The sequence below is a fragment of the Pholcus phalangioides genome, unplaced genomic scaffold (genome assembly GCF_987345545.1).
Source record: "Pholcus phalangioides strain wild (caught in Gottingen) unplaced genomic scaffold, Ppha-v1.0 ptg000017l_1, whole genome shotgun sequence".
NCBI classification, from domain to species: domain Eukaryota; kingdom Metazoa; phylum Arthropoda; class Arachnida; order Araneae; family Pholcidae; genus Pholcus; species Pholcus phalangioides.
The window spans coordinates 39291152-39315868 of record NW_028301610.1 but is presented as its reverse complement, the minus strand read 5'-3'; the positions used below and the strand labels follow the sequence as shown (position 1 = coordinate 39315868).

Below are 24717 nucleotides of genomic sequence, written 5' to 3'. Positions count from 1 at the left end.
GCGTTTGATTGAGACTCAGAAAATAAATTGCTTGAGATCTCACGATTGCCTCGTTCAATATTAGAACCAATTGATGCAAATTGGCAACCGATCGGAGTGACTGGAGGGACAGACGACATTTCCGAGTGGCTTTTAGAGCACTCACTACACATCCACAGAGCACCCTCCGATGTGGTTAGCTCATCTGAACTATCAAGACATTTTGAGTGAAAGTTTTTGTCACAGGTAGAACATTTGACTGTAGCAGATTTGGAATTAGGGCGACGGTGGCAAATTGAACAAGGCTGATCACTCATCGTGAAAAAATAAAATAAAAAAACCGCGTCTTTTAAAAAAAATATTAATTGTGATTGACACACACAATATTAAAGTGCACTTTGAATATATAGAACGATCACAAGCAGAAAAAATATTGATCAACATAAACAGACTTAGAAAAAATACTGAACGATCAGGAGCAAAAACAAAATTGTGACTTATCTCTAAGAGAGCACTGTTGCCAACTCCAGCGAGAAAAATCAGCCCCTCATGTTTGTGTGTACAGGGTGTGAAAGGGACATACACCATTTCGTAAAAGCTTAACACTAGAACCGCAGCACTTTCGGTATACCTAGATCCGCTGACTGGGTCAAATTGACCCAAACTGTGAAAAAACGGTGTTTCATAGCGAAAACAGGAATTTATTTTCTGTTCCTGGATTTTTCCTTACTCTTATTCAATGTTGTTTAATTGCGTATTCATAATGTAAAATTATATTTGTTTATGAATATAAAATGGGCTTCAAAATTAGCTAAAAAATGATGTAATTCAGTAAAAATAAAATTTTGTATACATTATTTACTCTATTCAGTCCAAAAACATTTTTCAGTAATCCCATAATATGACAAAGATGTAAAATAAGCGTGTCAAATTGAGTATCAAAAAGTCTATAATATTATTCTGTCAAATAAGTACTTGTTTCTTACTGATAGGTGGAATTTATGATGAGCAGTTGAGCAAATTTTTTTTTTCATTATTCTTGCACATTCATCGCATGTTGGCGTTGCACATCCCATGCAAAAATTAACAGTTTTGTTTCCACATTTTTATGTTACCTGACATATATCAGACTCGTTTATTTTTATTTATTACTATCATTATTATTTTAATTGCTCTTGAACAGTTACATGATCAAGAGCGCACGAACGCTTAGTTTTACGCATGGGCCGCACGTATGATGAACGCAGCTCTTCAATAAGATTTTAGAGGAACTACTTTCGAAAAATAGTTCTGGCCACCTGTACTGCTCTATACAAACTAAAGGAATATTTTTATAGTGAGATCCAGGATGTTGTAGGAAACGTCTGTGATGCCACCTTCACTGAATATTTTGTGGGCATTTGATCACTACAACTACGATCGTTACACTTTGTTGAATTGTAGTGTGAAATAGCTTCTGTGTGTGTGGAAGTTTTTTGGGGCTACTACTGCCAATATTGACTGCCAGATGAAGCGTGATGAGTAATGAAAAACGTATATCATTCTTTCCCTGATAAATGGTCATTGTGGCATCAGTATTCCATACAACTGTAGTTTCACTACCTTTATTGCTCTTCGATTTTGTCTCACCGTCTCTACTCGTATTTTTTGGCTTTTCACATTTGAGTGTAGTGAAAGAAGGTGTCGGTTGAGGCATTTCTGCCCTTGTTCTCAAATGGCTTGATCAGTTGCATCACTATGTGCTCTGAAACAGAGAGATTCGTTGGAGGTCGATCCTTTTCCCAAGGTTTGGAAATCCGTTCAAAACGTATTTGGTGCAAGCTAGAATTTTATTATTTTTCTGTGACATAGTTTGCCTACAGAAATTTCAACTACACGTTTTTTTAGAGTTAAGCTTTTACTCTCCCAAAATCTTTATTGAGTCCCGTCTGAATTCCAGGTATTCAAGTTTACAAAGAAAAAAAAAATATTTAGCTCTACTTGCCATTTCCTCCATTGAAAAAAGATAATCGGCTCTGACAGTGAATTGACCTTGAAAGACCTGTATTTTTCACTATCTTCACTAAAAATACTTTTTAGAAAGGGTAACCACTTCCAAGAAAATTCTACACCCCTTTTTTCCTATAGAATAGTACATTGGGTCAACATGACCCAAACTGCAGTTCTAGGTATAAGTGCTTATAGCTCTGAAACACGAAATGTGAAGATAATAAAATTTTCGTGAATTAATATTCATATGATATCATGAAAAGTCACGAAATTTTTTTAACATCTGAGTTTAAGTTTCCGAGATAAATGAAAACAAAGTTCGATTTGGGTCAAATTGACCCACGCCGCGGTTCTAGTGTTAATGTACTGTAGCAGCTTCATTTTTATTATTTTGTTCTTTATTTCAAAAACTTGACATCAAAGTATCTGATACTATGATTTTTCAGTTTATCCTAAAATTTTCTTTATAGGTGATTGAATCTACAGATTCATCCAGTCAAGAACAATTGGGTTTGCGTCTTAGAAAAGATTCTTATCTTAAAGCAATACATAGTGACTACGGACATTTGAAAGCTGGGCTACAAAATATTCTTAATGTTTTTATAACAAATGCAGCTAATGTTTTCCTTTTAAACATATCACCAGACAACTTGAAGCTACTTGATGAACAGGTACAAATCTTTTATAACACTTAACTTTTTTTAAATGTACTTTTTAAAATTCAATGTATTCACATATATGTATGTTATATTGAGTTGAAAAAGGAACTATATTTATATAGGTTGACATGTGCAAGCGAGTTCTTAATATTTATCGCTACATGGTAATGAATGTTCAGATGGATAGGAAAGTCTGGTATGTGTGTGTGTTTTTTAACATTATTGAAAATATGAAATTGCAGTATGTCATTTTTTTTATTGTTGTTGAATGAACATAAGATGATAAATACTAGGTTAATAAATATTTATTCACTTTTAGCTACATCAAATAACTAACCATTAAATACAAAATGTCTAATCACATATCCACTTGATATCTATATATCTAAAATAGCATGTCCTGACTGACTGATTCATCATTGCAGAGCCAAAACTGCTGAAGCTATAAATATGAAATTTGCCAGTACTTTCATTTTATGATGGCTAAGACTAAGAAAAAGATGGCTGACTAAGAAAATTTTTTTAAAATTTGACTCCCAAGGAAGTCATAAGAGTGTTCAACGGTTATGTAGAGAAATTCTGCCGAGCAAAAACTGCTGAAACTATAAAAAACGGTTGAAAAGTCTCACCAGAGAGAGCAACAGGCTTACAATGGCACAAATATTCAATCATTTCACTTCACTCACTTCACTTCTGAAATATCGATGGCAGCACTGAAAATCATGCACAACACTGTGTATGCACTCAGACTGTTAGGTACGTACACACTCACACTTCTGGTACAACTCATCTGGTAGTAAATTTCCCACGGCAATAAACCACAGTTGTGCTTGTTTTGGAAGAAAACAGAAGACCCCTAAGGGTATCATAAGGGGGTTCAAAGGTTATATGAGGCAATCATTGCTGAGACAAAACTGCTGAAGCTATAAATATGAAATTTGGTGAATAGTTTTATTTTATATGTAAATATTCAGCAGGAAAGGGGTTTTTGAATTTTGACCCGTAAGGGAGGTTATATAAGATACTTTACCCTGGCCTGATGAATATGATTCGACACACACGGAATATGGAGAAATAATGCAGAGCTGAAACCACTGAAGCTATGAATATGAAATTTAGTTTGTATTTTAATTTTGTGATGTAGAGACTCTGTAAGGAGAGATTTTTTAAACCTCAACATCTTGGTGGTCATGAAGGGGGGTTTCAAAGGTTATATGTGGCAATTATAGCTGATCCCAAACTGCTGTAGCTATAAATATGAAAATTGGTCAGTATTATATTTTTTAATATACAGGCTTACTAAGACAAGATTTCTGAAAATTTAACTCCCAAAGGGGTCATGATGGGTTCAAATGTTATATGGGGGGATATCATCGCGACAATTTTCAGATTACCAAATCCATACAAGTGAAGCTGTGGCTAACAGCTGGTCTATCATAAATACCTTATCATTATATTCATTCTGCACTAATTTTTCCAAATTTAATGAGCTAGCAAATTAGTTCACAAATTTGAAAGTTGGGAAATGGAAAAAAATGTTTGAAGAAAAGGCATAATATAGTGGACACTCATTTTTACCAACCCCTACCCTGCAGTAATTGTCATTTTTATGATAGAAATTTGACTTTTATATCTTCTCAGTCATCAGATCTGGATTGTGATGTATCATGTGATGATCCATACCAAGATTGTATGCAACTCCGCTCCATTTGCTCCTCACTTGAGGTCACTTTCTTGGAGCTTCCCATATTCATCTATAGGTGACTTCATTGGGATGGGATTCACCTGAATAGGAGAGGGTATGGGATGTTTACAACAGGCTCAAGTCAGGTTTTTTATTCCCAGACCATGTAGACAGGAATACGGGTTAGCTAATGATAATAATAACAGTTTTGACGGGGATTTACCCACCTATGTCTTCTCGATTGACACTAAATCATAGGGCAAATTGAAATGTGTTCTAATAAATGCCAGGAGCTTGCATAATAAGAACGATTTTTTAGAAACTATGGTATTTATGAAATCTTATAGTCATTACAAAATCTTGGGCAAACGATGTGGATGAATCATTCTTACACATCTCAGGATACAATATTTTTTTCAAAAATAGATCTGATAGGTAAGAGAGTGGAGTCTTGATTTATGTGAAATCATGTTTGAAGGCTAGAGAGTGTAATGTGCAAAGAAGTGATATTGAAACTATATTGGTTGAGCATAAAACAAAAGACATCTCAAGTTATTGTAGGGGTTAGTTATAATCCTTTGAATAGGATCCAAACTATGTTGCCAAACTTAACGATGAAGTTTCTTACATGTGTAAGCATATAAGAGGGCTGTCATATTTACAAGATTTCAAATACCTAGGTATTGATTGGGACAATTTTTCAACTATAGTCTGTTTCAGGTTAACTTTGCAGTGAAGAGAAAGGTAGAGTGTATTTCTTTGCTGCAAAATATTATTCTCATATATCGGAGGTTTACGATGATCCTTTATACAGAATATTTATATTTTTTCTATGATTTTGACAAAAATACTGAAAAAATATCGTTTTGAACTGATGTTTACTTGTTTAAAATTTTTAAATTATAAAAAATATTGGTTACCATTATTAAAAATCCATAGCAACTTCAACGACATTCTGGCGCGATATCCTAGAAATTTTCCCCGCCAATATCACTGTCGTGTTTTTTCCGTTACACAATTATATACTGTATATATATTTTTTTCGTTATTTGGTTGAATTTTCCATAACGATACAATTTTTCATTCACTTTTACATGCAGTTATAGGCTTACACATAAACACGAATATTCAATCAGTTTTATTTTCTCCCAAAAAAAGGCTTCATTGAGTTCAGATATTCACTCATAGATTACAAGAAGTGTTTGTTTCTCTTCCACGAGAGTGCCGATACTATTGTGAGAGGCCCTATATGGGTGCAGAAGTTTTGGTTTTTGGTCCTCCTTTTTTTTTATTATTTATTTTTTGCCATGTTTATGGGATAGTTTTAGTTTCCGATCACAGAGAGTGTTGACACGAATCGCATCTTCCCCTCACACGAACGTACGCCATCTTTCACCTACCGGTTTCTCCAGATGCCCCTTGCCTTTAGTGTCTCTTCAGATAAAATAAGTGAGAGAGGGGGTTCTACAGTGGTTTGGATAGCCACGCTAAAGTTCTCTGCTCTTCCATTCCTGAATACTATATTTTTGGTATTTGAATACTCGCTGTAAACAAAGCTCAATAAGAATCATCCGTAAAACAAGTGGCATCGACGTATACCGTTCGGGGAAGAGAGGGGGGTCGAGCGACGGAAATTTCGGCAAGAAAAGTGAGTAAAAAAATTCTAAACTTTTCCGTATCATTATTATTATTTTGTGCTATTGCTGCATTTACACGTGAAAACAGAGTTAATCTGCTTCTTCTTAATTTTTTTTTTGATTTTATTTAACATTAATTTTTTTCCATATAAATTGAAGAAAAAATTAAAAATCCCCAAAATTTTGAGAGCCATGGTTAATATACAGTGTTTCAAAATTATACGTTGCTTTCATAATATGTTGTTTGGATTTTTTTTGCAAATAAATTTCAGCTGAGGGAAGGGAAATATTGCAGAAAAATATTACTATGTTTTTTGAAATTTTTAGTGTTACTTATGGCACAGCAGTGAAGAGTAAATAACACTCTAATAGAAGATAATTATTTTTTCTAAATTTTAAAACACTTTCTAATCGAAAAACAAAACAAATGATTTCAAAACCTCACTATTATTTCTGAAAGTATCGGCAATGGTTTTTTTCAAATTCTATAATTATTACTAATTTAACTGTGCAATTACGTTACACGTAAAAAAAGATTTTTCTCAGTGAGATTGGCGAGAATCGGCAACACCTTACCGAGGCTAAGGTCTTACATTGGTTAAGACGCTTTCGTTCCCATAGCAACAAGTGATGCGGTCCCTCATAGTTTCCCCTTCACTGCAAAGTTAACCTGAAACTGACTTTAGAGATCAATATGAAAGACGCTTTCTTTAAATTAGTGCTCGATAATTTTTTTGTATCGGCATATATCAGAAGCCTCTAAGGGTACTGTTATTTTGGATTTAGTTCTCATTAGTTCCGAGGATCTTGTTGAACATGTTTCTGTGGGAAATGAGTTTTCTTCTAGTGAACATTGTGTAGTTAGTTTTCTCTGTTACTAACATTGATTTTTTGAGAGAAAGAATAGCAGGAACTTTTATTGATGAACTTTGCAGATGACATGAAGCTAATGGGGGTAGTCTGGAATCAAAGCAGTAGGGAGTTGCTCCAGTCCAACCTAAACAGGATTACAGCATGGGCAAATGAATGGAGCATGTCTTTTAGTATTAACAAGTGCATTGTCTCTCATTTTGGTTCGTACAACCCATGTTTCACTTACGAGTTGAATAGTGTCACTGTCCCAGATGCAACTAGGGTTACTGATTTAGGAATTCTCATTTACACATGGCTTAAGTTTTCTGAATATTGTTCAGCGGTAGTCAAAAAAGCAAATAGAATGCTTGGTTTCATTTTCAAAAAGGTCTCTTCACATTCTCCTAAAGTTATTCTTCTGATTTTCTAAGATTTAGTTCATCCTGGACTAGAGTATGCTGTAAGGTTTTGGAAACCATACCTACAGAGAAGCATAGACTTGGAGAGACTTCATTTTTTGAAGATGTTCACATTGAAAGTACACAGGTGTTGAGGGGATATGATCAAAGTGTTCAAAATTTTCAACAAGATGGATAGGATGGACCATGAATTATAAATACGCTGTCAATTGACTTCTTGGAAAAGGGGACACTAGCATCAATTGGTAAGGTATAATTCTAGGTTGTGGTGTCACAGGGAATTTTTCTCTAATAGGGTTAATAAACAGAATATCTTATGCCCGGGGGTAGTGCATTCTAACACAATTGACGCGTTTAAAAAGCAATACGATAAACATATTGGGGGTAAATTGAGAAGCTATCTATACTTAGATAAGACAACCATAAATATTTTTATGGGCATTGTATTATATTTTATTAGTTATATATAGTTTTTAGTTGTAATTGCATTTTTAATTGGGTTGCTGTATTTTAGAAATATAGGACATCCATATTTGTTATGGGCATCTTTTTCTCAGCCACCTCTTTGAGCATTTTGCTTGTTGTGGCCTTGTATTTGTATAATTGATACTCCATTAATGTGAGTTTTTTTTAAAAAATCCAAAATAACGCATCTGGGATTCTATGTTTAGCAAGCAAGTCCTGAAGAATATCAACTGTTGCACTTGCAGGCATTGAACTCATATGACACACTTCTATCCATTTTGAGAAGGCATCAACCATCAACAGAAATTTTTGACATTTAAATGTACTGGTGAAATAAATGTATAAATACTTAGAACTTCCCGTGGGTGCACTGATGCCCTCGGAGGCATTTGCCTTATCTTTCGACATTTATTCAGGAGAACTTGACTTAACGCTCTATATCAGAATTGGTGCATGGCCACCACACATAGGTGCTGGCCACAAATCACAAGTGCTTTCATTCTTTCGATGTGGGGATGCGCAAGGTGCAAGACCTTTAAAAAGCTATTGTAAAAATTTAGAATTCCAGAAAATGTGTTGTCTCCAATTGCAACTTGTTTCAATCCACACCCATGGCAAATATCATTTTTATATTTGCACAATGAGCAATCATGATGGCCACCTCATCAAAAATAGATCAATCAACTGGTTTTTGATTTTGAGGAACTGTCTTGTTGTCTCTGAATTTTCCAGAACAATCACATACCAGATTAACAGAATCTAAGTTTTCCAGATTCTTTGAAGGAATTGTTTGGTAGATAGATGTTTAGACTCTGAGGCCATAATCTCAGATATCACAGCCATTGAAATCACAGTTTTTACATCAGACTGAATTCAACTAATAGCCACTTCTGAACTTTCACATTTCACATCCTAGTCGGTCCTGCAAGTATTTTGCTAAAGAATTGCCAAAATTTTTTAGTCTTCTACAAGCTTTCTCAGTTTGATTATGAACAACATCATACATTCATGTTTGCCACTGCGAGTCTAATTTAACCCCACAAAAGAGAAATAAAAAAGTTTTTTTTCACAGCTCACCTGTTTTTTCCCCATCCTCCACCGCACAGCAATAATCCGTTAGAAATAGAAATAATCCTTGGGGCACAAACACATAAAATAATCCAAATTCTGCATAATAAATTGAAATAATCTAATGTAATTGAATGGGCAGTGATAATGAACTCGTACTACTGAAATTTAAAAATAAGTCAACGATACAAAATTAAAATCACCAGAAAAATTAATTCCAAAGTGTTTGAAGTTGCTTGCACTCGCCCCAACAGAAGCTATTTAACACCATCAAGAATTTAAAAAAATTGGTGCTGAAATGCGACTGTGAGCAACAGTGTGCAATGGAAGTGAAATGATACGCCAAATGATTTTTCTGAGGCCTTACCAGGCAAATTTTCGAAAATCTCAACCACGTCCCATTTTTGTGAGGTCCCGGGTCGTGCCCGGGTGGGCCCATGCTTGAAGACGGCACTGGACGCAAGAGGGAGCGTAGTAAAATTCCTACAGCTATAACCATAGATACGCAAAAAAACGTGCAGTGTTTATCACTGCACTATGAAAAAAAAAAAAAAATCACTTCAAAGTGGCCTAAATATAATTTTTTCCCTTGAAGAATGTCATATTAGTTCATTATTAGCCAATATGTTTTATTCTTACCACATTTTATATTCTTGGAGTATATTCTGATGGCACATATTTAAATGGTGTAAGATGATATAAGTGGTTTTTTCAAAAGAAATCTCATAAAAGGTGGCCTGAATATAATTTTTTTTTATATTAAGTGTCTTGGTTGCTCTAAGTTATATATAGAAGCCAAAATTTCTCAGTCTTGCCACATTTTCTAACTATTGGCTACATTCTGATGCTCTATCTTTAGCAAATTCATGAATAAGGATTGCATTACAAATCTTGCTGTAGTGGTGTATTATCTCACAGGGTTGTTTTTGTTTTTTTCCTTCACAAAGAAGCAGCAACAGTAGTGACACCATGATGCTAGGGACAGGTGGTCTTATAATCTAATAAAGACACCAGCTGCCCCTAAGGGACACAAAGACTAGTGTACTAGTAGTTACATTACCTCACAGATATTTTCATTTTCTTTCCCATAAGAAGTAGCACATCTCATACTGTATATCACCCCATCTTAATATTCAATAGTGTTTTTTTTTTTTTACTTTCACCCATTAAGCCCAGTTAATCAAGGTTCAGTAGTAACAGCTTAATGAAAAATAATCAGCTATATACAGGATGATTATAATTAAAGTTGACTCCAAAACTGTACAATGAGAGGTACTGGTCAGAATGACTTGAAAATTTGCATGGGTGCTCTGGAAATTTTTTTGGGAAAAAAAGAAAGTGCAAGTAGATGATGCTGTACTCGGCCAGTAGTACAATTTATTTTGTGCAACCACATCATTTCGACAGTTCAACAGCATCAGTGTGTGGATAGCACAACTTTTATCAAGATGCACATCACAATACCAGCAAAGCAGCTGCTGAGGACCCATTTTGACAATAACAGGATGGCACGATACCTGGCTAGCCATCAGTTCACCTGACCTTAACCCTTGCAACTTCTGGCTGGGGAGGGGGGTGATACCTCAAAATCCCATGAATAGAGGTTGGATTGGAAAACATTGGTGATGTGCAAGCTCATCCACATCATGACCATGATATAGTCTGATCTGTTGTTGAACAAGCATCTTTGTGCTTTCACCTCATTTCCAGATTATGATGGACAGTATATTTAACATTTCTTAAGTAAGTTGTTATTTCTTAAATTACTTCATTTTTGTGATGTTTCCATGAATTATGAAATCGTGCAATGCTAACTAAGTTATCATTTTGCCCTGAATGGCCATCGTTCCCACTCTGCAAGCAAATTTTGTGTTTAATAAGTACAGTGTCGTTAATCTTCCATTTTTAAGTATTTTTCCCCCTTTGCCATATAAAATTCCATTGCTTCAGGAATATTCATGTAAATTTTCAATTCTGACAATGGCTCTTCTACAGTGTTTTAAATTGGAACTTTAGTTATATATAATCACCCTGTATATCGTAAATCTTCATTAAATATATATTCACCTAATTTTTATCAGTTTTTGTAAAATAGCTTCCTAATTAAGTATAATGAAAGTAACGAAAAAACACCCCTTTGTTAATGTTACTATTAACCATATAATATAATTTTGAAACACACAGTAATTTATTGAGTTCAGCAAAAAAGTAATTAAATTGCAAAAGTTGGTTTTTATTAAAATGTAAGAAATATTTCTAGATTGATTAATATGGTAATAGTGTTAATTATAGTAATATTAGTTAATTAATAATAGCGTTAATAATTAATAAGCATTTTATTTTAATTTATCATTAAAAGTGTAAATGATTTTTCAAAAATTTTATTGTTTTTAATGTTAATGCTATTTAAACCAAAAAACCCAGTTTTTGTTTTTTTTTTTACCAACCCTGGTAAGCATTTAGGTGCAAGATTCACATATTAAAATATTACAAGAAACCACAAACACACAGAAAATGTAACCATGAACTTAGATATGTAATATATGTATTATACCTGATAGGTAATGTGTGATAAACATATCCAAAGAAATTATTGCATATTTATAATACATAACAGTTTTCCACACACGCACACAAATTATATACTTGTATAAATAAATTGAAGTTTCTGTGAAGAAGTAAACCAATGTATATAAACTGAATTTCCATTCAAAAAATATTTACACGTTTGCATTACATTTTTATAAGTTTTATACAGGTACATCAGACTTTCATAATTGAAATATCAATAGACAAAAATAACATTAGCTTATAACAAAAAGAAAATAACTTTGTGAGATTCTTGAAATGAATATTGGTAACGAACACCTTCAAGTGAAATAGAACAAAAAGTATAGTTTTTCTCCAAAAAAATAAGACCTAACCAGAAAATAAGCCTTAGCTTGATTTTTCAAGATGCTCATAAGTCCAACCCCCCCCCCCCACCCAAAAATTAGATTGTTAAAATCGTCAGCCAGATGAAGGCATTCTGTTACTATACACAATAGGTTGTCTTGTATAAAGTGATATTAATATGCAATAATGTTATTGACATTTGTATGTAATGATAATTCAAGTTATTCTGTAGTTGTAAGTTCCCAAAATTGGCTAATTTAGACAAGTGAAAACACCTCCAGAGTAATGAATCCTCAGAATGACTGCTATCTCCTCCTCTTAACCAGATCATTTTTTAATTATTACTTGTTGTTTTAAAAATATTTAAGAATTTAATTTAATGAAGCAGGGATATTCTTCAACAGTGAAGAATTCAAGAAAAAGAGAAGCATGTGACTTCAGCTCCTGAAAGTTTGGGTTCGATTAAAAAAATAAAAACTTAATGGTTCTGGTTACGTAGCCAACGATTTTATTTTTGACGGATCAGAACACTTTTGAATACATTTTCTGCAGGGTTTGAACAATTTGAAGAAAAAAAAATTCAGGCACCACACACATCCTGATTTCTCAGAATTTTCATTATCCAAATTCATTTGTTTTACCACAAATAATTTTCTTGCTGCAGTTCTGCATACAACTCAAGGTTCAGATACAATTATGCAGAAGTGGGTGTGTTTGTGTGTGAAAAATGATTCCCTTGATTTATGTCAATTTTATTAAACAAATACATAGTTTAACGTGCATCAAAAATGTATATTTAGACATAATGTAAGATGTACACATAAAGAATGTGCATACATGTTTAAATTAGATATGTTTAGGTTGTGGAAATAGGATATTCAATTTTCCTCATTTTGCCCAAAAAACCTGCCCGGGCTGGGTTTTTTACAACCCTAGCTACTGGTCCCCACTATAGAACATGAAGACAGTGTTGTAGCCAGGGTAGGAGCAGGAGGGTAGAGATTGCCCTTGCCACTCTTAATTTTTCCCCCATTGCACCTCTTCGCCTATGGCTACCTAAAAACCACCAGTTTCATGTTGTGGTCTATGAACTATAGGTTGAGAAATGCTGTTCTATTGTTTTTGCAACAATGAACTATATATAGCATGATATTTTACTTGAGTAGCACAAGAGAGCTAGCTATTGGTCACTAATTCGGTGTTTGAATATTTTTAATTTTCTTCTTTATGAATGTAAAAAATCATGTAAGTATAGCAAATGCAGCAAAAAAATGTTATTGCTTTGTGTTTAAAAAAAAATAATGTGATTAATAAAATTCTGTGGATGGCTAACAGAACTTGAAGCCACACTCCATAGAATTTTGATTGATAATGCATGAAATGTGATGTTATAAAAGATTTTAAATTTTATTTAAAGGATTTGCGTAGTGGAATGTTTTTCTCCAGTTGATATCATGACTCATAAGTATTAAAGATTTCTTATGTCCTTCAAAATGTAGGGAGCAATTGCTGCTTATTTTGCTTCAAATTACTTCACTGGTATTGAGAGAAATTCCTCCTGTTAGAAAAGAAGATACATTAGGTGGTAGATTAGCTCCTGCACTGTTTCAGGTAAGATAAAATTAGAAAATGTTCATTTTATTATATAATCCTGGTTCGGGCATGCATGTCTACTAACACTAACAAATTTCCCAAACAGATTACACAGATCTCTCTTGTGAATACATGAGGATCACATTATTTATTTGTAATTGAACCCTGTTTATACTGCCACATTTATATTATGTTTAGGTTTGGTCTCAATTCTTCTCCATTTGGATTTTAATATTAACCCATTAAAGACAACTTTGATTTTTAGAAAGAAAACCACTGAGTGAAACCACTCCCATCATTTATTGGCAAAGAAAAAAAAATTTTAATTTTGAATGGCAAATTTTCTTACCAACCGGCATCAATGGGTTAAAATATTTCATTTTTTTTCTTCAAAAAGGGAAATCGAGAATGTGAATTTAGATCCAGTAACATCATAAATCTTGCAATGGAATGCAAAAAACAGTAGAAACTGCTGACAAAAAATGAGTATTTTGTAAGTGTGTTTGGAAAAGCGCATTGCTGTGATCTTATCTTAACTGCACGCAAAGTGTTTCTGAAAACTTATTGTAACTGCATATCATAGAAAGCTGTGCATAAAGAATATCAGAAAAGCGCAGTTGCAATAATTTTGGAAGATGACTTCGGTGAGCAGCGCTGAGTGAAGCAGGTGTAGGCTTATATTGTGATTTTCATGTGCATATTTTTATTTGAAAATGATGAAAGATAAGAAAACTGTTTTCAATCTAGAATTTAGGGGGGAGGGGGATAAATACTGAATCTTCAGTGGGGTGATTGGATTGAGGCAGCAAAAATGATTCGTATAAAGCATGGTGTCGGCTTTGCAGCTAAACATTGTATTTAAGGAGCATAGGCAGACAGACTATTTAGAGCTGTGTCAAGCATATGAAATCAGAGGAGTTTTGTAACGACACCTGATTACCAAGCTTTTTGGTTCTAGTGCTAACGCAAGTGCAGAGTGTAAAATTCAGCTGCAAAGAATTGTGATGCAGCAAAACCAACTACATTTTTGACGAATTATGTCACAAAGGAAACAACAGTGAAGGCTTAAATCTTGTGGGCATTGAAATTAGTGATGTCCCACACATCATAATAGAATTAAGGAATATTGGAGAAATTTTTGAGGTAAGTTTTCAGACAGTGATATTGCAGAAAAGTGAAATCTTGCATTCCTTGATTGTGTTACATTTTTCCATCAGGTGTATGTGAAGTTTAAATGTGTGTATTATTTATAATAACTGGCTGTTACTCGCGGCTTTGCATGCATAGATTTGGTAATTTGAAAAAATTCTTCTTTAAGACCTTTTTAGGGGTTCAATTTTGGAAAATCATTTTTTAGTGCATCTGTACATTATAAAATAAAACTGCTTGGCAATATTGCTCCATATAACCTTTGAACCCTGTCTTATAACCCCCTTAGGAGTTGAATTTTGAAAAATGCCTTCTTAGTGAGCCTCTACATTAAGAAATAAAACTACTGGCCAAATTTCATGTTTATAGTTTCAGCAGTTTTTGGCTCGGCGATGATGAATCAGTCAAGACATGTTATTTTACATGCATAGATGAATACTGAGAACAATTATTGACTCACTTTAATCAATCCAAATTAAAGCCACCCACTTCATCCATGACTGCTGGTCCTCTTTTGTTTCTGTTTCCAAGCTTAAATGTTAACTTAATCTCCACCCTCTCACGACACTCCAACTTATTTCTTGAGAAAAACCATGATTCACCATGAATAACACCACCAATCACACTGCCGTGGCTGAAGTGCATTATTTTTATTTATTTTTTTTTAAATATGATCATCATGTATTCCCAAGGGATCTTTATGATTTGTCCAGGGAATTTGTTAGTGCGTTAGTAGACATCCATGCCCGAACCGGGATTCCGAACCCAGGCCTGTACAGTCAGAAGCTAGCTCCCTAACCACTGGACTGCCAGGCGACTGGCTTTCTGCATTACGAGCTGAAATTGTAAGAAAATTTGAATAGACCAATCAAATAGCTCTATTTTACAAGCAGCCAATCAGGATGTTATAGAAGACTTACATGCAGGTGCTCAGCTTCATTTTGGTCACAACGTTTGACGTGGACAGCCACATATTTTTTTCTTTCCACTGATTAACCAAGAGTTAAGATTTGGTAATCAATCCAAGTGGAATCCTTGATCAGCATGATAGTTTCTCCTCTGAAGAAGACACCCGTAGTGTGTCGAAATACAAATACAATGCCACAACAGGCAAAATGCCCTACGAGATATCTGAGAAAAAGATGCCCATAACAATTATGGATGTCATATATTTCAAAATTACAGCAACCCAATTAAAAATGCAATTACAAACAATATATATACGTGATGAAATATTATACAATGCCCATAAAGAATACTTATGGTTGTCTAATTCTAAGTATGGATAGCTTCTCGATTTACCCCAACATGTTTATCGTATTTCTTTTTAAACGTGTCGTGTTAGAATTTACTAATTCCGGGGTAAGCTATTTCATTTATTAACAATCCTATTAGAGAAAAGTTCCCTGCGACACCATAACCTCACATTGTCTCTTACCAATCGATACTGGTGTCCCCTTGTAAAAGCAGTCATTTGACAGTGTACCAGTAATTCAAACCAATTAAATGGAATGGCTCTTTGCTGACAGTCGCACAAAATTTCACTCTTGTGCTTTGATCTCAATAAGTCGTTGTAGTGTGTATTTTAAACGTGTAATCAGTTTTGAAGATTTATAGGACAACAACTTAACTTTATATTGTGCTATATTAATGTTCAGTACTTTCTAATTTGAGAAATTAATATAACTTTGAAGAATGGAGTTGAACGGCATTACGTCCTCATTAGTGGTGTGAAAGATGTGATTGTGTGTGTTTAACAAGTGCAGTGGATGTCTAACCACTACATGGGGTGTAACTTAGGATCTCACTATTACACTGAGCGGAGAAAAAGAGTCAAAAGGCACCCCTGGAGGTGGACCAGAGGACCATAAAAGAGTAAGCCTAAAGCTACTGGAACTATTTGTTTACATATTGTGAGCTTGTTTTCGTTCACTGGTGAACCGTGAGTGGATTCGTGAGTTTGGTTGCAGATATAACTCGTGAGTTGGGTTGTCAGAGGAAATTGAAGGATGTCTGAGATGAGCACCCTCTGCCGTCACTGAGTAGAAACTCTTTCAACAATAAATTCTATGAGTACTTGGAGGAAATGTGCAGTTTGTTTTCTCCTATGTGTGACAATAATTCTTCTGAATCTTTTAAAAAGGAACGTTTCAATTTCTTATTTTCCGGGTTAACCAAGATGTATGAAGATGTGCATCTAATTGAAAGGGAAAAATCAATCTTTTTTCCTGCTAATAGTGGTGATAATTTTCCTCCTGATGTCAGCTCTAATTTTCTTGCTTTATTGAACTTAATCGAAAGTTGTTTTCGTAAAATTGAGAACTGACTGAGCGAAGTTGAACAACTTACTGAAATCATTCCAGCGGTTCAAATGGAAGTTGCTAAATTGTCATCCAATACTGAAGTAACTGATGGATCTTCCTGTGGTCTGACACTGTCTAAGACTTTTTCAAAGAAAGTGTCTAAGACTTTTTCAAAGAAAGTGTCTAAGACTTTTTCAAAGAAAGTGTCTAAGACTTTTTCAAAGAAAGTGTCGCCGCAATCGTTACAAGATATAACCTCTGTACCTGGTTATGATACTTCCGGTCACGCTCTACGGAATAGCCAACAAGCTGATGCTTCAACATTTAATTGGAATAATTCAACTCAGCCTAAGGTAGCTTCTGATGTTAATAATACACCTCGAGCTCACAAGCCAATTTTAAATAGTAAAAGTTCAATTCATGAAGGAGCGGTTAATCGTTCTAAGAAATCAGCTGTGCTTTTATCCAAATTAAGTCCTGATAGTACAACCGAGGATATTGTTCAATTCTTGAATTCTAATAACCTTAATAATTTCATGTGCACCAAGATGAAAATGAAATATAAATCATACGCCTCTTTCCATATTGAAGCTAATGAAAATGACATTGACATTTTATTAAATGGTGAGCTCTGGCCTGAGGGTTCCATTATTTCTTCCTTTTATGGGAAACTACATGCATCTCAAATTGAAAAGTTGGCCAATGTGGACACTAATTCAGACTTCGAACAGAGATCAAACGATAATAATTGACTAGAGACGATATCTGTTTATTATCAAAATGTACGAGGCCTTAGAACTAACTTATCTCTTAAAAATTTGGTTCTTTCCAGTGACCATGATTTCATATGTCTAACGGAAACTTGGCTTATATCAGATATATGTGATAGTGAAATGTTTGATGATAGATACTGTGTATTTTGCCGTGACCGATCTTGCAGTAATCTAAATTGCTCAAGATGTGATAGTGTTCTTATCACAGCAAAAAATAAATTTAAAGTTAGTTCTGCTGCTCTTGATTGTAACTTGGAGATAACTTGTGTTAAGATATTTTGCAATGGTGGCAGATTCTTATATTTGTGTTGTGTTTATTGTTCACCAACTTGTGGCTTTCAGTAGTCTTGTGAATTGTATAATATCTGCAATAAATTTTATAATGATGATAAGCACAATTTAATTATAATTGGGGATTTTAACAATATCAAACGTAAGGAGAAATTTCGTAAAAGGTATTTGATGACTAACACTATCTCTATTCTAGTGCAATACAAATGTTATAGAGCTAAGGTTAAACTCTATATAGCACAAGCTCATAAAAAATATATTGATAATATTGAAACAGCTCTCAGATTCAACGCAAAATAATTTTGGTCCTATTGTAACAAAAAAATAAGAATGCACCTAAGTATATGTATTTCGATAACAATGTTTTATCAACAGACGCCTTGATTGCTGATGGTTTCGCCAAGTTTTTTGCATTAAATTTCACAACCTTTGCTTCATACTGAGGATGATCACAATAGTTCTTCTCCTTCAAACAATGACTTTCCTGTTTTTTCTGATGTTGCCAACATTCCTTATATCTCCTTAAATGACATCAAATGTAGTATAAAAGATTGAAGGGGAGTAGCTCCACAGAAGTATTGATGGTATACCTCCATATTTTATAAAGACCTGTGCTGAGCATTTGCTGTATCCACTTTTATCAATTTTTAATATGTCTGTTAAAAATGGGATCTTTGCGGATGAATGGAAGAAAGCAAGAATCATTCCAATTCTTAAAAAAGGTGATATACATAAAATATAAAATTATGGAGGTGTGGCCATTCTGTCACCTTTTGCTAAAATATTTGAGTCTGTTTTATATGATAAAATTTATGCTCAAATTAAGACCTGTATCCCCCCAAATCAGCAAGGTTTCGATAGAAATAGATCTATGGTTACCAATCTTCTTTCCCTCAATACCCATATTGTTGAAGCCACAGCTAATAAAAGTCCACTCGATGTAATTTACAGATTTTGCTAAAGCCATAGACACTTTATATTAATGTACAAACTAAAAAAATTGGTTTCTGCGATGATACTTGTAATTTATTTGCTTCGGACCTAAAAAACAGATTGATTTTTGTATCTTTTGGCTCGTCTCTTAGTGATGGATTTTGTACAACATCTGGAGTCCCTCAGGGGTCTGTCCTTAGACCTCTATATTTTTATCATTTTTATTAATCACCTTGCAGCTGCTGTTCATAATTGCTTATTATTTGCTGATGATTTTAAAATATTTAACTTTATTGTAAATTTTGAATCTTGTTCTTTTGTTCAAGATAAATTAACCTGCATTTACCACTGGTGTATCAGGAATCATCTACACTTGAATATTAACAAATGCTTTGTTATGTCTTACACCTGTAGGAAAAATCCTATTACATACTCTTATCATATTGGAACTGATATTTTTTACAGAGAAGATATTCTGCTACAGACTTGGGTGTAATTTACACCTCTGATTTTACCTTTTGTGATCATATTAACAACATTTGTAGTAATTCATATCCAAACTCTGTTGGCTTAAAAGAATAACTAAAGATTTTACCAATTTGGATATAATGATTGTTCTTTTTAACTCTATAATACAATCAAAACTTGAATATTCATCTGTTGTTTGGAATCCTCATTACAATAAATGTAATAAATTACAATAAATACAATGTGCTTTTGAGTACCCTACTATTTTAATTGTTTAACTGATAAAATAAATTCAGTTAGATGCGTTGCCCCTGTAAGAGGGTGTATCGCAATGCACTTTGGAATATCACACAAAAGTATCAATACTGAATACATTCAATGATTAGGTGATGCCCAATACCAATATTATTAGACATCCTTGTAAGAACTGAAATTTGTTACGAGTTTAAAATATATTGAAGGATAGTTAGAGTGAAAAATGAAAAAAAAAATGTTGTAGCAGTTTAAAACTTCAAATTTTCTTAGTTTATTTTGAAACACTTGACTCACATTAACTACTTCTTTTGCATTTAAATGCACACAATTTATATTCTCAATTTTAGTTCTGCACTTTTCTTCTACAAAAACTTTAGCTACCCTTATTTCTTCTCTTTCTTCTACTTTTGGTTATTTCCTGGTCAAATTTGTTGAAAGAAACACAATTTGCAGTGTGAGATGCATAGAACAAAAACTTTTACCAAGTGAATTTCCTTAGGAGAAGAGGAATTTATTTTATTGTTCACATCAGTGCCAGATATAGCAAATTTTGACATCACAGATGTTGTATCTTTAATGAAATCATCAAAGAAACTTACACAAGTAAAGATTTATTTTATTTTCAACAAAGTGTAATGTAGAATAATTATGCATTTCATCTTACATAAATGCGTTCCTACCTCCATTACTGTACTATTGTATATATAACGTGGACTAACGATTGAAGCGTGACCTTTAGCATTGACAAGTGCATGGTCGCATATTTTGGTTCAAACAACCCACGTTTCTCTTACCGATTTGGTAATCCCCATTGGTAAGCAGCTTAGGTTTTCTGAACATTGTTCAGCAGTGGTTAAAAAAGCATACAGAATGCTCAGTTTCATTCTCAAAAAGGTTTCTTTGTGTTCTCCTAAAGTGATCCTTCCACTTTTCCGGGGCTTAGTTCATCCTGGATTTGAGTATGCTGTTAGGCTTTGGAGACCATACTTACGAAGGGGCATTGGCATGATTAAGGGAATGCAGAGAAGAATCACGTATGCTCTGGACGGCACCCAGGGTTCAGAAGAGACTTGATTTTTTGAAAATGTTTACATTGGAAGAGCACAGGTGTGATGGGGATATGATCAAAGTGTTTAAAATATTCAACGGGGTGGATAAAACAGACCAATTAATACATCGTGATTCAACTGCTCTGACAAGGGGACACCAGTATTGATTGGTAAAGGATAATTCTAGGTTGTGGTGTTGCAGAGAGTTTTTCTGTAATAGGGTTGTGAATAAATGAAATATCTTACCTCCAGGCTTCTTGAATTCTAACATGATTGATACGTTTAAAAAGAAATGATAAACATATAGGGAAAAATCAAGAAGCTATCCATACTTAGATGAGACAGCCATGGTTTTTTATGGGCAGTATATTTATATTTTATCATAATTATTGGTTTTTATTGCTTTTATTGGGTTGCTGTATTTTTGATATAGTTTGGATAAATATTTGACATCCGTATTTTTATGATCTTCTTTTTTCAGCCACTTCGTTGGGCATTTTGTCTGTTGTGAACTTCATATATAGTAATAATCATATTTGTGACATAATTTTGATATTTTTCATCTCAATACAGTGGAACTATGGTTAATGAGCAAAATGTTTCAAGAAATTTTGATCTGATATACAAATACAAGATCACAATAGTCCACAAAATGCCCAACAAGGTGGCTGAGAAAAAATGCCCATATCATATATTTCTAAAATACAGCAACCCAATTAAAAATGCAATTATAAAAAAAATAAAAACTATATGTACCTGATAAAATATTATACAGTGCCCATAAAAAATATTTATGGTTGTCTTAGTATAGATAGCTTCTTGATATACCCCAACATGTTATCATATTTTTTTAAACGTGCCAATTGTGTTAGAATATACTACCCGCAGGGGAAAGCTATTCCATTTATTAACAGCTCTGTTAGAGAAAAATTCCCTGCGACACCATAAACTAGAACTGTCCATTACCAATCAATACAGTACATACAATATTTTACAATTTCAAACAATTTTGTATTTTGGTACGTATATGGCCCCTCATAGAAGAAATAGCATATCTTAAATGGACACATTATTTTGATGTTTTTTCTAATTGAAAGTATATATATTTCTGTCATCAATGGTTCAAATATAAAGAATGTATAAGGACATGACTTCGCATACCCTGTATGTATGTACATATCCAGAACAATCTTGATCAAAATTTTCCAAACTTATTTGTCTTTAAGATCCCTGTAGCCTCCCTTCAGTTTTTTGCACTACTTTTCAAGGGGCAATATTGAACAATTTGTGAAACACTGATCCAGATAATGTTTTAATAGTTATAGTTGAATTCTCTATTGGGCACAACTAATCTGATATCAATACATTAAAATCTTTTAGGGTTAAAAATGAACTATATAAAACATTCCAATTAATTTCAGTTTTGTAAGATACTATGCTGTGATAACTGAAACCATAAAAACTGGATAAACCACTGTGAATCATTTTTAATTCTCTGAAAAAATTTTTAAGTCTTAGAGAACTCTATGTAAAAAAAGATAAAGATTTATCTGACAGATTATATGTGAAAATAGACAGCTAGAATAAATAACACTAACGTAACAAACTTTTTAATATTTGCATTAAGATTATAATATTATTATTTTATCCTCAGACTCTTATTGTAACTTGGATAAAAGCAAACTTGAATGTTGTGGTTTCAACTGAATTGTGGGACCAGTATCTACAAGTGCTTTCTTCACTCACCCAATGGGAAGAACTGGTGAAAGAGTGGGCAGTAAGAATTTTTATTTTTCTAAATTGTATTTAAATTACCAATTCTGTAAGTAAATTTCATGAAAGGTGAGTGAAATATTCTAATGTTCATTAACTGTATTTTTCTGAGTGTACACGGGGCCATCTGAATGCATGAGCTCACCTGGGAACAGCCCTGAGAATTTATAATGATGAGATTAGGTACTATAATTTTTTGGTGTAAGTATTAAAATTGGTAATTAGGTACTTCATGTCAAATGAGAGGCCCCAAATGTCACTACTGACATCTCATAATGCTGTTACGATGACCTTTACTGCAGCATTGTGTATGTGTGTTTGCCATAGCGTGAAAGAACATTGAAATATATGGTATATGTGAACCAACATGAGCAAAGCATTGTATATGTAGATATATGTAGAATATCTTAATAAAATTTTATTCATATATAGAATTGTCAATCTCCCAGAAATAGGAATGTTGGATTGCCCTTAACCACGTAGCAGTTTTGCCCAAACACAGTTCGGGCGCTGCGAAAGGGTCTTTTTCTGATATGCCCATATGCCGCTCGGGCAGTATATTTTTCTACGCCAATCCTCTGATTTGCCTCGCTTTTTTTGCTTTTTTTTAGTTTGCAGTGTTTCTAATAGCTGTCCAGTAAAGTTTGGATTGCAAAACTAGTGTAAACCAGATATTTTTGTCCTGATTGTGATATAGGACTTTGCTTATCTCCATGTTTTAAAATTTACCATACAAAAGCAGAGTTGAAATGAAATAAAAATGTAAGTACTAAAAAAATGCATGATCTTTTCTGACATCCATTTTTGTAAAGTGTTCTTTCCAGTTCAACTAGTTGTTCGGAAAAAGCCAAATTGAAGTAAAAATGCCATTTTTTTGCTGTAATTAAAAATTAGCATAAATTAATTAATACAATACTTGTAACAGTTTTGACAGCAGATTTGAATTTATGTAATAGATTTGAATACAAAATTATTTATCAAAAATGTGCTTATTTTTGAACACAATATGGCAAAAAAACAAAACTGTTAATTGGTTAAAAAAAGTCTGTGATTGTGATAAAAGTATGGTATATATCCTATAAAAATATGGGATATCTCAAAGAAATGTCCTAGTGTTCTGAAAAGCGTTTTCTTTCTTGCATTAATTTTGTCATAGTATGGGAGAGTACCTTTTGCCATAGGCTGTGAGGGTTGAGTGGTCATAGTGATGGACACGCATTGTGAGGTCTTGGGTTTGAACACAGTGGTGGTCAGCTGAAGTTGGTTTTCTGTGGTTCCCAACTTTGAGTCTTAAATGCTAGCCGATCTCCCCTTTAAAAAAAATCTCGCCACAGATAGAAACAGACCTACAAATGATACAAACGTAATTCAATCATTACACTTCACTCACTTTGCTTCTAAAATATAGATGGCAACACTGAAAAATCAGACACAACACTAGATACGCACTCAGACTTGAGTACACTCACTTACACTTCCAGCACAACTCACTAGGTAGTAAATTGCCCATAGATGGGGATAGACCTGAGTTGTGCTTGGTTTGAAAGAAAGAAAGTATGGAGTGATAAGAGAGAGAATCATATATCTATAACAGCACTTAGCAAAGTGGGGAAACTGACTGTTTTTTAAGCTTTCTGAATCAGCTGAAAATCAGCAAAAAGTTTGTTTATTGGATCCATCTACAAATTCACTTGGACCTGTATTTTCTATAGTAAACAAGGGCAAAGGAATGAATTGGGGGTGGTAGAAGCTACAGATACCACATTGGATCTCAGGAGTTATCTTAGTAAGAAGGGTGATGGGAAAATATTTTTCTTTAGAAGGAAGTGATGAGCCAAATAGGTTTGGAAGCCTCTGACTTAGACAGTAAGCATTATTAATAGACCAAAAATGGGTTGGTCATGTACTGTGAGAACATTGAATATTGTTGAAACATTAGTGCTGGCATCTGGTGAAATCTGGTCTTGAAACTACCTGTGATTGCTCAAGTGTTTGATATTTTAATGATTGTTTTACATCATCTTTTCTCATGCATGATCTGAAGGCTAAAGCTTAACTGAAGGAGGAAAGGTCACTTTTTTAAACCACTTGTACATTTTGCATCCATGTGTATTGATTCAGTATATTTCTTAGCAGGTACAGGGTGATCAGCGAATAAGCCCTTATTTCAAAATTAAATATCTCTACAGCAAAAATCAATAGAATTATGTGGTAAACGGTACGTTTATTAGCAAAACTGTAAGAATGTTGTACAGAAATTTAGAAAATTTAGTTTTTTTTTAATTTTTTAAAATTTAAAAAAAAAAAAAAAACTGGAGATTTTGGGGTTCCAAAAATCCTCATTTGTGTGAAGAGAAACCACTGCATTCGCCTAAAGTTACTGCATGGGCTGCGGTATGCGCCAGAGGCATTATTGGCCCCTTCTTCGTGCGAGAAACGATTACTACTGAACGTTGCGTTACAATTTTGGAACAATTTGTCAG

The 24717-nt window shown here is 33.7% G+C and overlaps 1 protein-coding gene across 3 annotated transcripts in view; it reads left to right on the top strand.

Annotated features, from left to right (window-relative positions):
• The window catches only part of LOC149073033 (ral GTPase-activating protein subunit alpha-2), a 405837-nt gene that overhangs the window by 75758 nt on the left and 305362 nt on the right, over positions 1 to 24717 (top strand). For all 3 annotated transcript variants that reach the window (XM_089246694.1, XM_089246695.1, XM_089246693.1), the window contains exons 12-15: positions 2439 to 2639; positions 2750 to 2823; positions 13147 to 13258; positions 22116 to 22238. In XM_089246694.1, coding sequence (XP_089102820.1) covers positions 2439 to 2639; positions 2750 to 2823; positions 13147 to 13258; positions 22116 to 22238 — 510 coding nt within the window. The remainder of the gene's footprint in view (positions 1 to 2438; positions 2640 to 2749; positions 2824 to 13146; positions 13259 to 22115; positions 22239 to 24717) is intronic.